The sequence below is a fragment of the Meleagris gallopavo genome, chromosome 2 (genome assembly GCF_000146605.3).
Source record: "Meleagris gallopavo isolate NT-WF06-2002-E0010 breed Aviagen turkey brand Nicholas breeding stock chromosome 2, Turkey_5.1, whole genome shotgun sequence".
NCBI lineage: Eukaryota > Metazoa > Chordata > Aves > Galliformes > Phasianidae > Meleagris > Meleagris gallopavo.
Window position 1 is genome coordinate 36505574 of NC_015012.2, and position 12953 is coordinate 36518526.

General features: G+C 38.9%; 1 protein-coding gene across 1 annotated transcript in view; it reads right to left on the reverse strand.

Annotated features, from left to right (window-relative positions):
- Positions 1–12953, reverse strand: part of MTR (5-methyltetrahydrofolate-homocysteine methyltransferase) — a 57569-nt gene that overhangs the window by 36881 nt on the left and 7735 nt on the right. Inside the window, exons 2-8 of the mRNA XM_010706984.3 lie at positions 8058–8272; positions 6210–6299; positions 5279–5348; positions 4124–4216; positions 3926–4032; positions 2608–2667; positions 2169–2263 (exon numbers count right to left, since the gene is read on the reverse strand). Coding sequence (XP_010705286.1) covers positions 2169–2263; positions 2608–2667; positions 3926–4032; positions 4124–4216; positions 5279–5348; positions 6210–6299; positions 8058–8272 — 730 coding nt within the window. The remainder of the gene's footprint in view (positions 1–2168; positions 2264–2607; positions 2668–3925; positions 4033–4123; positions 4217–5278; positions 5349–6209; positions 6300–8057; positions 8273–12953) is intronic.

Below are 12953 nucleotides of genomic sequence, written 5' to 3' on the forward strand. Positions count from 1 at the left end.
AAAAAGGTTGGAAGAACAAGAACTGCTTCAAGCCACTAACTCAGTAATTCTGTTTAGAAATTATACATAAATTATGTCAACTTTGGAAGACATTCAGTGCATCCCCCAGGAGCACTAAGTTTGGGCAACTGAATCTGCTCCGCACATTATCTTACATCTTAGTGATGCAGACAGTACTACAGCTTCTGCTGTAGTCTTTGCATGACTAAAACTCTCACAATTCTACCAACATAAGAGGTACAATCATGTTTTTCTTCATTCAGCCACACATACAAAAATGCAGTTTTTACTCAAAGTGTCTATTTGAGTCTTGATATTAAAAGTGAAAATTTATCTTTCAGAAAGTGCATAAGAGATCTTTTTCATTGTGATCTAGAAACCATCCTACAAGCACTGTAAAACCTGAAAGATGTTTACAGTGCTGAAAGATGTAATAACCATCACAACCTCATCCTGAATGTTATCTCCCTCCCTTGCTCATTGCTTCATATAAGTGATACATCAGCTTCTGTGAAAGCTAGGACTGTGGAGTGCCCTTGGGACCAGAACAAACACCACATGAGAGTCCTGAACTCAGGATATGTCTTAACAGTAACACAGTAGAAATAACACAAACAAAACTCATTCTACACCTGAGCTTCTTTTGCAGCAAGCATCTGGCAACACATCCTTCAGCACTTATAATAATAGTTCATGCATTTCTCAGCTGCTATCTTGTCAACTAAATACAGAGGACACACGTTTTAGGGAGACCCCAAACCAAACGGATTGAAGGACAACACATCACCCTGAACAGGAAATACAAAACCAAAAAGGAAATATGTGAACAGGTCCCTACAAACATGAACATGATCCCTAGGATACTATGCCTGATCAGCTTTTTCCTCAACTCTGAAAACACTCAATATCAATCTGCCAAGATGAACTGTTAAATGCAATCTGCTCCCACAACTAAGAACCTTCTGCCACAGTGCAGTGTAGCAGCCTTTGCACAGATGAGAAACAGGCCCTAAGCATTCAGACATATAAGAAAGCTTTTATGAAATATAGTTTAACAAATCCTTAATTTCTGCTCCAGTGCCCTTCTCTGTCCTTCAGAGAGAAGACAGTTATGAGCAATCTTATCTGAGATAGACTTATGCCAAATACATATCAGTAAACTGTGATGCTGAGCAAAAGAGTCAACTACCACTCTGTTCCAAGAGGCTCCATATGTTACTTCTGGAGCACCGTCTGGTCTGGGAAAGTGAAGCCTCAAGGGCAGTCAGTAAAACTGTGAATGCAGTCTTCTGCTTTTGTATCACTGAAATGACAGATTGCGCATTTTCACTGGAATTTTGTTGTAAAAACAAACAATAGCTCATCACAATACGCATAGTATGCACTGCTAACACCCAATTACATTTTTAAGTAAAATAACTTAGGAAAAATACATGTTTTCTTCATAAATTTGTGTGAGAAGAACAAACCTGAAAGAAAAAAAAAAGATAAAGCAGCAAGTGGAAGCAAGAAAAAGTATAAAAGGGCATAGAAACACAGAATAGAGAAATAGGGAATAGTATTCAAATTAACATGCAAGACCTTGTACAATGACCAAAATCTGCTATAGTATGCATCTTCGTAAGTCTTAATCTCATACTTTTCTTTTCTTTCTGGCCTCAACAGATAAGAACAGGAGTTAAGTGGTGGAATCAGGAGCTCTCAAAACCAAAATGCACATCTTGGAGAAAAACATAATTTTGTAAAAATTCAGTGAAAAGAACTCTGGAATGAAATCTCACTATTTCGTCTTGCAATCCATCCTGAGACATTTTGAGCTGACACTGCCTCCCTCTAAGAAGATGTAGGTTCTGCCCACCAGAGATTAGCTTCTTGCACAATCTGAGATAGTAAGAGATGCCAGAAAAATTTTTTTTAAATGCTTTGACCTAATTGTGATTTCCAGGTTGTTGCAAACACAACACACCAAATTATTTACAGCAATGTTTTAAAAAAGTTCAGTGTTCTTTGGAAACATAACTTCTGCTGAGGGAACCATAGCAGAACTAAATAGCAATACATGCAATAAAATTGAAAACAGTGTAACTTCCATTTTACTATGAACAAGGGGTCAAAATCAGAATCACCTTCTACAAACTACATACTAAGCAAAAGATACATTTCCTTACCAAAGTGGCTTACTATGTGAAACACTAATGACGAATGCCTCTCCTGTCTGGCCCGAGAGGGTGCGCCCACTCTTATCTACGATGGTTCCAGAAACCTAATTATCAAGTGAATAGAGAGAAGAATTAAATCAATAAAAACAAGAATTTAAAAGGTTGAAATGCTAAAAATCAAAACAAATGGACCTATAGTCTACTCAAAGTGATGAGACAACCAAAGTAGGGTTAGGTTTATTTTAATTAGTTGAACACAGCTAAGACTGATTTGATAAAGCCCTGCACATTAAAGTTTCTCCATTCACAATCACAAAAATGTACTTTTCCGAGACACTGATTTCCTCCATTTCAAGACAGATTTCAGAAGGGTTTACTGAACTACCATCTAGTTCACAAATCTAGCTTATATATACGTAAAATATTAAGTACTATACAAATTACTTACAAATATGGGTCGAGGAGCATATTCTTCCTCAAACAACTTGTGGAGTGCAAAAAGAGCTGCCTAGAGAAGAATAAGTTGCAAAAATATTAACGGGTTTTTGGGGGGGTTCTTCAGTTTGTTGGAATTTTTGTTTGTAGGGGTTAGCTTTTATTTTCATTAATATTTTTAGTTATTTTTTATGGCTGTTTATGCAACTTGCAACCCCAATACTGCCTGTAATCTCACCACAATCAAGAGGTTTCCTCCTTATCTCTGATATCTTCTAGATTTTCAAACACATTTTGGTAACAAGTAGAAAACAAGTACTGTGGGATAATCAAATGAGACCAAGATGTTTCTGAACTCCAAATCACATCAGCACATAGTTCTCCCTCCTGTCTGCCACACAACACTTGCCCCAAACACAAGTTATATGTACCACTCTTCGTACACATTCACTGCTCTTGAATCTATCCAGCATACAGTTTGCAAAGAATTTTGACCAATACAAATTTTAACAGTAAAGACTGACATGACCCCTTGAAGTTCCTGAAAATTGCTTGCCTACTTAGGATAAGAATGTTGCATGTGAATATGAATTTCCTTCAGCACAGTGTTAAAAACTATGGAGTCCTAGCCAAAACTCCACGATGACTGGTCAAATCTGTAAAGGATGAGTCATAACACTGCACATTAATCATTCCGTGGCAAAAGCCTGAAGAAATGCTATATGCTTATTCAGTCTGACTTTCCTATGTAGAACTGCAAGTTTTAAGCCCCACAGCAAGTCTATTACTACACTGAATAATTTTAAGAAAATATTTATCCCCCCTATTTTATCCTTCTAATCCTCTACTCCTAATTTTTCTTTTTTAAATTTGAAGGCAGTATCAAGTTCCCTCAAAAAAAAAAAAAAAGCCAAACATTTTAATAGCAAGACTGCCTTACAAGCTTTCCCACTCCCACAGTCACATACACTGAACATCCCCTCTCCAATGTGCACTACAAGTATACCAGATTTGCTTACACTGAAAAATAAAAATACCAAATGCATTTGGAGATGTTTTGCAATAGAGCACAGCTCCTGGGAATAAGAGAACAGCTGGTACAAACAGCTAGAAAGATATTAACAGCTCATACTGAGAGAAAAATTCTGGAAAAGGCTGTTTCATCATTAAAAAATACTTCCTTACTTTCTTCATGTTAGCTAACAAATGAAGCCTTGACACATATTTAATAAGCAGTTGCTGATAGCTCTTTCAAGTACCATATTGAATTTCCTTAGTAGTATATTAAGTATTTGTATAACCAATTTATATTTTTTCCCCACAAGCCTCACCTTGGCATTGGCTGTATCAAATATGGTTTCTACTAACATGACATCTACTCCTCCATCCAAAAGTCCTTTGGCTTGTTCTGTATAGGCTTCAACCAGTTCATCAAAAGCTATAAAACAGGAATTATATTTACTTCACCTGGAGGTATCTGTTTCAATCTATCACCCAAATCAAGTAATTTAATGGTTATAAATACTTACTTATGTTCCTGTAATCTGGTCTCTCCACAGATGGCGACACAGAAAGTGTCCTATTTGTTGGACCCATTGATCCAGCAACATATCTCTTAATTCCTAAACCAACATGCAGAAAAAGAAAAATAAAATACAGTATCTCTAGTTCTACAATGATAGCCCTCTCAAAGCAAAAAAAAAAAAAAAAAAAGATCAAGAACTGTCAAACTATTCTTAAACCAGAACTTTGGTTAACACATAAGATCACCCAGTACAGACAACTTTTTCTGTTTTAATTCTATCCAAGATGTTCAATCCACATATATAAGACAGAAGAATGTCTGTGCAAAAGACAATCATAACCTATTGGCTCAATTTGTTTTTCTTTTAAGTATCATTTGTCTCTGACATGAAGCCTCACTCAACTACCGTAAATGCACAGCATAGAACTATCCTGGCATTTTTTATTAGATAATATGACCTGAATGGTCTGGCATGTGTTCATGAAATTTTAAAAGTGCTGTCTGTTTCTTTTTTTTTTTTTTAAAGCGTATTTCAAATCTTATATTTTTATTGCATAGGATGAATTACAACAGTAAGATTTTCATCTGCAACAGCACCTTAGTTTGAAATAGAATTTGATGCCAGAATACAAGACAAAATTCCTTGCCCTTGAAACACAGCAGTAGAAATGAGTCATAATCTTCTCACATGAAGCCCTGAAAGTAGAAGACTGCACATTTACAGGTGATGGTTAGATATTAAGCAGATTCCAGTATCTGCTGGGTAGAATCAAACCAGGAGATTTGCACCAGAAGTAATTGGTAGTCCACATTCACATATAATCAGCTATCCTAACTCTGTAAGAATTAAACCTTTCAAACTTACATAACTTATAGCCTGTTGAATTTGACTTCTCTAAAACACATTTAGCATATGTGCATTGCCTGCAGTCTAAAACAGCCAAGCTCAAGACAGCTTTACTGTAGATCACATTAAGTATCAGATCCTGTAAACATACTGAAATCCCTGTGGTATGAATTATGATATAAAACAGTTGCTATCGCTAAAATGAAATTTTCGTGTCTGCAGACTATATTCCTCCTCTGGTTAGTAACATTTCAGAGGCTGTGGCAAGGCAGGTCAAAACCACAAATGAATAAGAACTTAAGTACAGTTTACCTGTCTGAGCAGTTACATCATCTGCTGCTTTTCTGGCCACTTGTGCTGAGATTCTGTTTAATCGATATGCCTAGAACAGTAACAGACAATTACAAACCAATCCTGAGCTCAATACAGTGTAATACACCCTGAAAGAAATACAACACCTCCATTCTGAAGTTTGCAATACACTCTAAAGACTGCTTATAACAAATTAAACACACAAGTTCCTTTCAAGGCTTCGTGATAGAACAGCTTTATACATCTCAGCAAGAGAGATAGATGGCTGATCTCATCCTACATGTGTCAGCCTACAGCTGCTAATCAGAACATTTAATTTTGTAAGGTAATAATTAAATCCTACTGAGTCAACAAAAGCTAAAGAACAGAACTTTGAAGATAAAATTAACCTACTTTTAAACTCACTTTTTATTCAAGTAGCATACGTTCAATTATTTTCTTTTGCAAATCCCTTTGATTTTCAGAACGCATACCACAGAATAGGTATGATATATGCAAACTTGAAAGCAATTCCACATTAACACCAACACAATCCTACCCTGTCTGTACAGATCTCCAGGTCAGAAAGTCAACTACGCAGACAACATCCAGGAAAAAACACATTTCCATTGTGGCACTTGATACTTCAGAAGCACTGAAGCCAAACAATCACATTCACAGAACTGAGAACTACCGCTCAAACAAAATCTAGGACAGACCATTATTGCCTGTGCTTCCATTAGCAACAGGCACACCACAACTGTCACACAGAGAGAGTATAACCATCTTCCTTCTATTTCTGCAGAAATGAGCTGCAACCCTACCACCTGGCCCAACAGACAGCACGCAGTCAATAAACAGTGTTGACAGACCCTGCAAACAAGTTAATTCTGGCTGCTAAGACAAAAATATTAAAAAACATTTTAACATATAATTAATTTAAAGTTCTTACCAAATGCTCAAGGGCATAGTCAGCTTGTGCAACTCGAGTGCTACTGAAAGTGTTAGTTTCAATGATGTCAGCACCTGCCAGCAAGTATTCCTGAAAAACATGAGAGAGTAAGTCTCCAAAATTTTCAGAACAGAGCTGGAACAAAGGCTACCTAACTATTTTGTCTCAACCTGTTGAAAAAACAAACTCACAAATCACCTCCCAAATCAAAGGGGATCAAGTTCTCAAGGCAGTTACTCAGCTTAAGGCATGGGGCCAAAGCAACAGAAGTGTTCCATATAATCACCTTCCAGAATTCTAATGTCAATCATACATTCTATTGACATTTAGTGAACTACCCCAGCCACTAATTTCAGCACCTGAAGAACATTTTGGATTTTTACACAGGGACAAAGCAGGGAGTTATCCAGTCACCATCAGCAACCAAGGGCTGCTGTGAGCAGACCTGGGAAAGGCAGCAGTTAAACAACAGCAGAGGATTAGAAAATTTATACATTACGAAGGGAACTTTATAGCACAAGAGAGCATTGTGACAGAATATAAGTTTAGGAGAATTATGTTTTATGCAGATCACATTTAATGTTTAACTAATGACCCATATTCATGAAATAATTAAGTGTTCAGCTGCTGTTTGGCTGACTAATTACAAATGAAGTAAACTGAAATCAATGCAAACTGAAATACCTTTTTATATTCTGCCCTTCATTTTGATAACCTCTCTCAATTGCTTTTCTCCTTTCCTCTTTCATCAGGTTAACTCTTAGGTGACATCCATAACTTTTACATGATTATCCAACTATAAATTTGGTTTCACCTAAAATATTCAATCTCAAGCTACATCGCTAACATTCTAATAACTCTGTGGAATTCAACTATTAAACCAGCTTTTCTGATTAACAGTACAAGCCCAGTAGCCTACAGAAATTCCAAAGTTCACAATTACAGCTCAGTTGACAGTCTAGGGACTGAACTCAATTTACAAATATTTATTCCTAAAATTTTTATAGGTCAAAGATTCTTTTCAACTCATCTTTCTTAAAATTCAAAGACTGACAGAATGTAAACACAAAAATACAGAATAAATACTAAGGTTTGCAAACATACACCTATTATGATTCTAAACAATGACATACAAATCTTTATAATAAACGCCCAGAAAAAAAAAAAAGGCCTCAACTGAATATCAGTTAGTTGCAGTGCTTTTCAAGTGTTCAAATTATTGCATAAGGACCTAGAAATATCTGCAACTCAAGAAATACAAGATTTAAGAAGGTTTTGTTGCTATTGTTTTTTAAGTCTAACTGAAGATATGGAAATAAGAAAATCTGTTTTCAAATTCCTAATGATCACATATAAACTGTTTCATTCTCCGAGCCACACATTAATAATCTAGGAAAAAAAGAACATGGAAGGGTACATGCTCATTAGAAAGCCATTTGTTCCCTATGGAGAGGTCTGCTTCAGGCAGCCACATTTAACAGCCCTTTAATACACAATTACAGAAACATGCACCTAGAATTCAAATTTGTCCTACTTAGATGCATTTTCACTACTGTCTGAAGAGGAGAAAAGGAAAAAATAGTGAAATAAGTCAACCTACAATTAAAAGAAATGCAGCAGCAACATAAGTCAAAAAGGAATTTTAAAACAACGCTAAGTGACATTAGAAACAAAGACACAAATGCTGTGGTCACGTAACCAGAAAACTCAAATCTGTTCATTCTTTTTCACTTGGCTACCTCGCACTCACTTCCCTAATCCCTAAAGAGACAGGAGAGCCAGAAACTTATGGGGAGCACAGAGACAAAATTCTGCTTCCTTCTGCTGTCAAGAGACTGAACTACCTACCTTGTGTATGTCACAGATTATATCAGGCTGAGTTATGCTCAAAAGGTCATTATTGCCTTTCAGAGGCTTGGAATGATCTTTAAATTCATGCCCTCGGAAATCTTCTTCTGACAGAGCATACTGTTGGATCATGGTACCCATGCCTCCGTCCAAAATCATTATGCGCTCCCGCAGAACTGATTCAATTTCATCTTCCACGCTTTCCCGGTTATTTGCTGCAAGAAAAGAAATCCAGTATTTAAGCAACTTTGAAATTCCTGATCTATACACTTGAATAACCTGAGTTCTTCTCATTTAAGAAAGAGAATAAAATAACTAATCCTATACTGAAATCAAACACTATTTGGTTTACTCCATCTAGAGCTCCAATCACATCATCAGCTGCATCCATCTAAATAGAATTAGCACTCAATGGGTCCTTCACCTCAGTACAGTCATCTGCATAGAGTTGGCCACAGAAATATCAGTATGAGAAGTTCACAAGGGCATACATCAAATTCTCATATAAACTAGTTTCCAACACCGAGAAGCGTGATAACTTTCACTAGAGTGACATCTGAACAACGCAAAAGTGCTTCTTGGTATCAAACACCATACTATAAGTAATACACAAGTGCCAACTAGAAGGTAGAAGCAAGCAAAAGCAATTCTTCAACTGATTCCCAAATTCACAAACAGTTACAGGACCTCTTCTTGCATTAGAATAGTAAACAATGATTTTGCACTTGTGTTAGTGAACAGATGCTACAATACACAAACAGATAAGAGCCAGATAATATTCCGCACGACCACAACAAGATCTTCTCTGCAGCAATGACAGAATAAAACTAATCTGGCTAATCATGTGCTGATTATAAGATACTGGATTGGAGAATTTTTGCTCAATGTTTTCTCATTGTTATCACTGAAGTAGAAAACAACTGAAGTTTCAGAACAATTATTAGAGATGAAGATACAGTATTCTAATGCTTTACGATCTAAATGAAAGCCCAGCCCAAATATAATACAGAAATTCAAAACCATAAGCTAACACAATAATAAAAAAAAAACAACTATATCTTGCCCATGATAACACAAGATTAAGTAATCCAAATCCTGCTCTTAGACTCCACCTATTTTTCTACGAGCATGTTGATAAGTGAAGCATAATAGAGGCCCAGGGTCAAGTATTACAAGGTTATATTTATACAAAAACCAAGGAAGAACTGCTCTAAATCAGCTCTCCCAAAAAGAGAAGCCAAATAAAATTTTCAAATAAACTTGCTCTATAACAAGTATGAAGCAACTGAAAGATAAAAATACCGAAAGGAAAAAAACACCTCACCCTCAAGTTGAAATTTTGAACACCAAACAGGCAGGCTTAGCAGCTTCTTATACAAAAGCTTAAACCTATTCATACTAAACTATCAAATTATTCATGAAAATAAAATAAATCTTCAATCTAAAGGCTTTCAAAAGCAAGACCCAAATACTGCATATCAGAAAGCATGCCTGCACTGCAGACTCATATGAATTGTAACTCTTTCACACTGAGAGAGCTGCGACCCAATGAGACACACATGAGAGCTTGCTTTCGCTTTAAAGTGGTCCCAAGGTCAGTGACACAACATGAAGACCACTGCAGGCTCACCAGCTGTGCCATGCCATTGCAGTCTCCCCCTCCTCAATGCCATAGGCCTGTGCCCCTCATACCCCTTTGCTTCTCTCTCACACACTGAGAAGCACACAGACATTCAGCCATCTCTTTGGTTTTGGATCCCACACCTCACGCAGCCTGCTTTGCTTTCTCTACAGCTTGCTTGGCTTAAGATACACTATTTTAGTGTCCTGTCTTCTACGCATAGCAGCAGATTTCTGCTTAATCTCTGCTCCCAAGGCTGAAGAGAGCCTTACTCTGAAGAAGCTTGTAAAACCTGTACCTCTTCAGGAGTATCTTAAAGAGGCTGCATAAAATAGAGTGGGAATCACGATGGTGGCTGCCACTGCCAGACAGACTTTGTGCTACAAATGCATGGCACAACTTCAAGTTCATTAAAATCCATTTCACCTAGCATTGCTAAGGTCAACTCTTCATCCATTAGGAAACCCACACTGTTTTGAGACATGCTCTGGCACACAGACAATGCAATTTTCAGGTCAGAAATAAAGTCTACTGGGCTCCAAAGAGAGCCCAGAAATCAGGCAGGATCAATTCAAAAAAAATGCTAGAAAGTGCTGAACTCTACTCCTGGGAGAAAAGCGAGGCTGGCAGTCAGCTCTGCTAAACCAAGAACCATCCTCCTCATTCAACATTCAACTCTCATAATTCCCCTCTCAAGAAGAGGCAGGATACAAGAGCTGGCTAAAGAGTAAACGAAAAAAATGCTCGGAGATGTTCCTAAGCAAAGGAAATCAGTCTGTTCTTGCTGTTTTCTTTTTATTATTTTCTTTTCTTTACAAGCCCTATTCCTACCTCAAATTGCTCAGCCAGAAGTTGGGGGGGAAAAAAAACATTTTATGAAGATCACTGGAAATTTGGTTCCCTCTTCATTCAGATGTGTCATATGAACAAGGGAATCACTAATCCGGAAAGAAAATGAAACCAGCTAAAGCAACTTTTATCACTTCTAGATGTTACTAAGTAATTTTGCCCAGTACAGCTGTCTACTTTTACAGTTGTTCTGTGACTAAAAGCTATAAACTTTGCCCATTTGTAACCTAACATTTCCAAATGCAGCAGCTCAACAGCCCAAGGGATGAAACAAGACATTCCTTCAATTTGCCTAAAACATTTTTCTTTTCCTGATACCTGCTATGATTCTCAAAAGGTACTTTTTATTATTTATGCACTTGTGTTATAAGTCTATTAGCATAAAGTCATCTGGCAACAAGTTCCTGGGAAGAAATTAAGAATTACAATTTCCTTCCAATGTTTTAAATACCCAACCAAGTTGTGAAAGTAGACATTGTGAAATAACATGAATTAAGGAATTACAAGGAGATTTAGATACTTAGAACACCATTCACTAGATTGACCAGGTTCTGCCCTAATCAGCAGAGCAGCTGCAAATTGTGTATTTTAATTCAACAAACTAACACTGACTCACAAAGGTCTCACCAAGCTTTCTCCACCATTCAAAAAAGTATATATATTAAATAGCATGCAGAAAAACACCAACCATAGACAACAGCAGATAGAAAGACCGCTCCTGCTATTAGCCTGCCAAAAACAACTGATGACAACTTTGTAATTACTTGCTGTTTGATTAATTAAATCTTCCTCAGCTGGATGCCCTTTGGCAGCACTGAGTTTCAGGAACCATAGCAAGAGTCAGCAGACAGGTTCTCAGCAGTAGCCTATTGTTAACCTATTTGTTACCCCTCCTACCCAAGCAGGGTCTCACTGCGTGGCATGCCCTGCTGCTGAAGAGACAGGGAGAACACGCATGCTTTGCTGCACTGCCAAATATACTCATCATCAACTACTGCCTTATGACTGTGCAGTGTGGATCCACAAACATTCCCACAGGCAGCTTTTGTTTCCATCTGAAACAAGACTTTCCTCCAAAAGCCATTGTTCTCAAGCATTAGAAAATCACAAAACTATAGAATCATTAAGGTTGGAAAAGACCTCTGAGACCACCTAGTTTGACTGTCAGCCCACCCCCACCACAGCCACTAACCACATCCCTCAGTGCCACACCTCCATGTTTCTTGAACACCTCCAGGGATGACTCCACCACTGTCCTGGGCAGCTTATTTCATTTTCTTGCCACTCTTTCTAAGAAATGCTTCCCAATATCCACCCTGAACTTCCCTTAGCACAACTTGAAACCGTTACCTCTTGTCACGTGGGAGCAGACCCACAACCTCTTTTCATGCAGTTGTAGAGAGCAATCAGGTCTCACCTGAGCCTTCTCCAGACTACACAATCCCAGCTTCCTAAGCTGCTCCACATAAGACTTGTCCTCCAGACCCTTCACCAGCTCTGATGCCCTTCTCTAGATACACTCTGGGGCATCAATATCTTTCTTGTAGCGAGGGGCCCAAAACTGACTACAGCGTTCAAGATGTGGCCTCACCAGAGCTGAGTACAGGGGGACGGTCACCTCCCTGCTGCTGCTGACTGCACCATTTCTGATACAAACCAGGATGCCGTGGGCCTTCTTGACCACCTGGGCGCACTGCTGGCTCACGTTCAGCTGAGTGTAAACCAACACCCCCGGATCCTTTTCCTCCACGCAGCCCTCCAGCCACTCTGCCCCAAGTCTGCAGCATTGCCTGGTGTTGTTGCGACCAAAGCACGCGACCCAGCACTTGCTCTTGGATATACAGTTGGACTCAGCTCACGGCTGCTGAAAAACCCTTTCCCATTTCCCGTTTCAGCCACGCGTAGGTTCCGCAGCAGCAGGACCGCGATGCTCTGACAGCACCCAGCACGTGGCAAAGCTGTAAGCAGACGGAGGAACCCGGACAGCCGGCGGGCAGAAGGGCGGCAGGCCTGCTCAGCACCACCCAGAGCACGGGGGGTTGCACAGCGAATTCCCTGAGGATTACAAAGGAGAGCGTCTGACATCCCTGCACAGAGCAGAAAGCGGTGGCAGGCAGAATTGTCCATCTAAAAATACTCCAACGCCAAAAGGGGCTGATTTTACTTCCCCTCCGCTTTTAATGTTTTCTTTAACCCAGGAAATGTGACTTGTGGCTTAGAACCAAGGAACAGCTGCCAGCACGCCCAGGCTTCGCTACAAGCGGCAGCCTCAGAAGGCGGGCTCTGTTTTCCATCATTTTTATTTTGTTCCCGACCGAACTCCATCCGGCGGCACGGGACAGGTCTGGGTGCAGCCCCTCCGAGGCACCGGCACGCACGGAAGCGGCCGATGGCTTTCCGGAACGAGCGCCCTCACCAGCTCCATC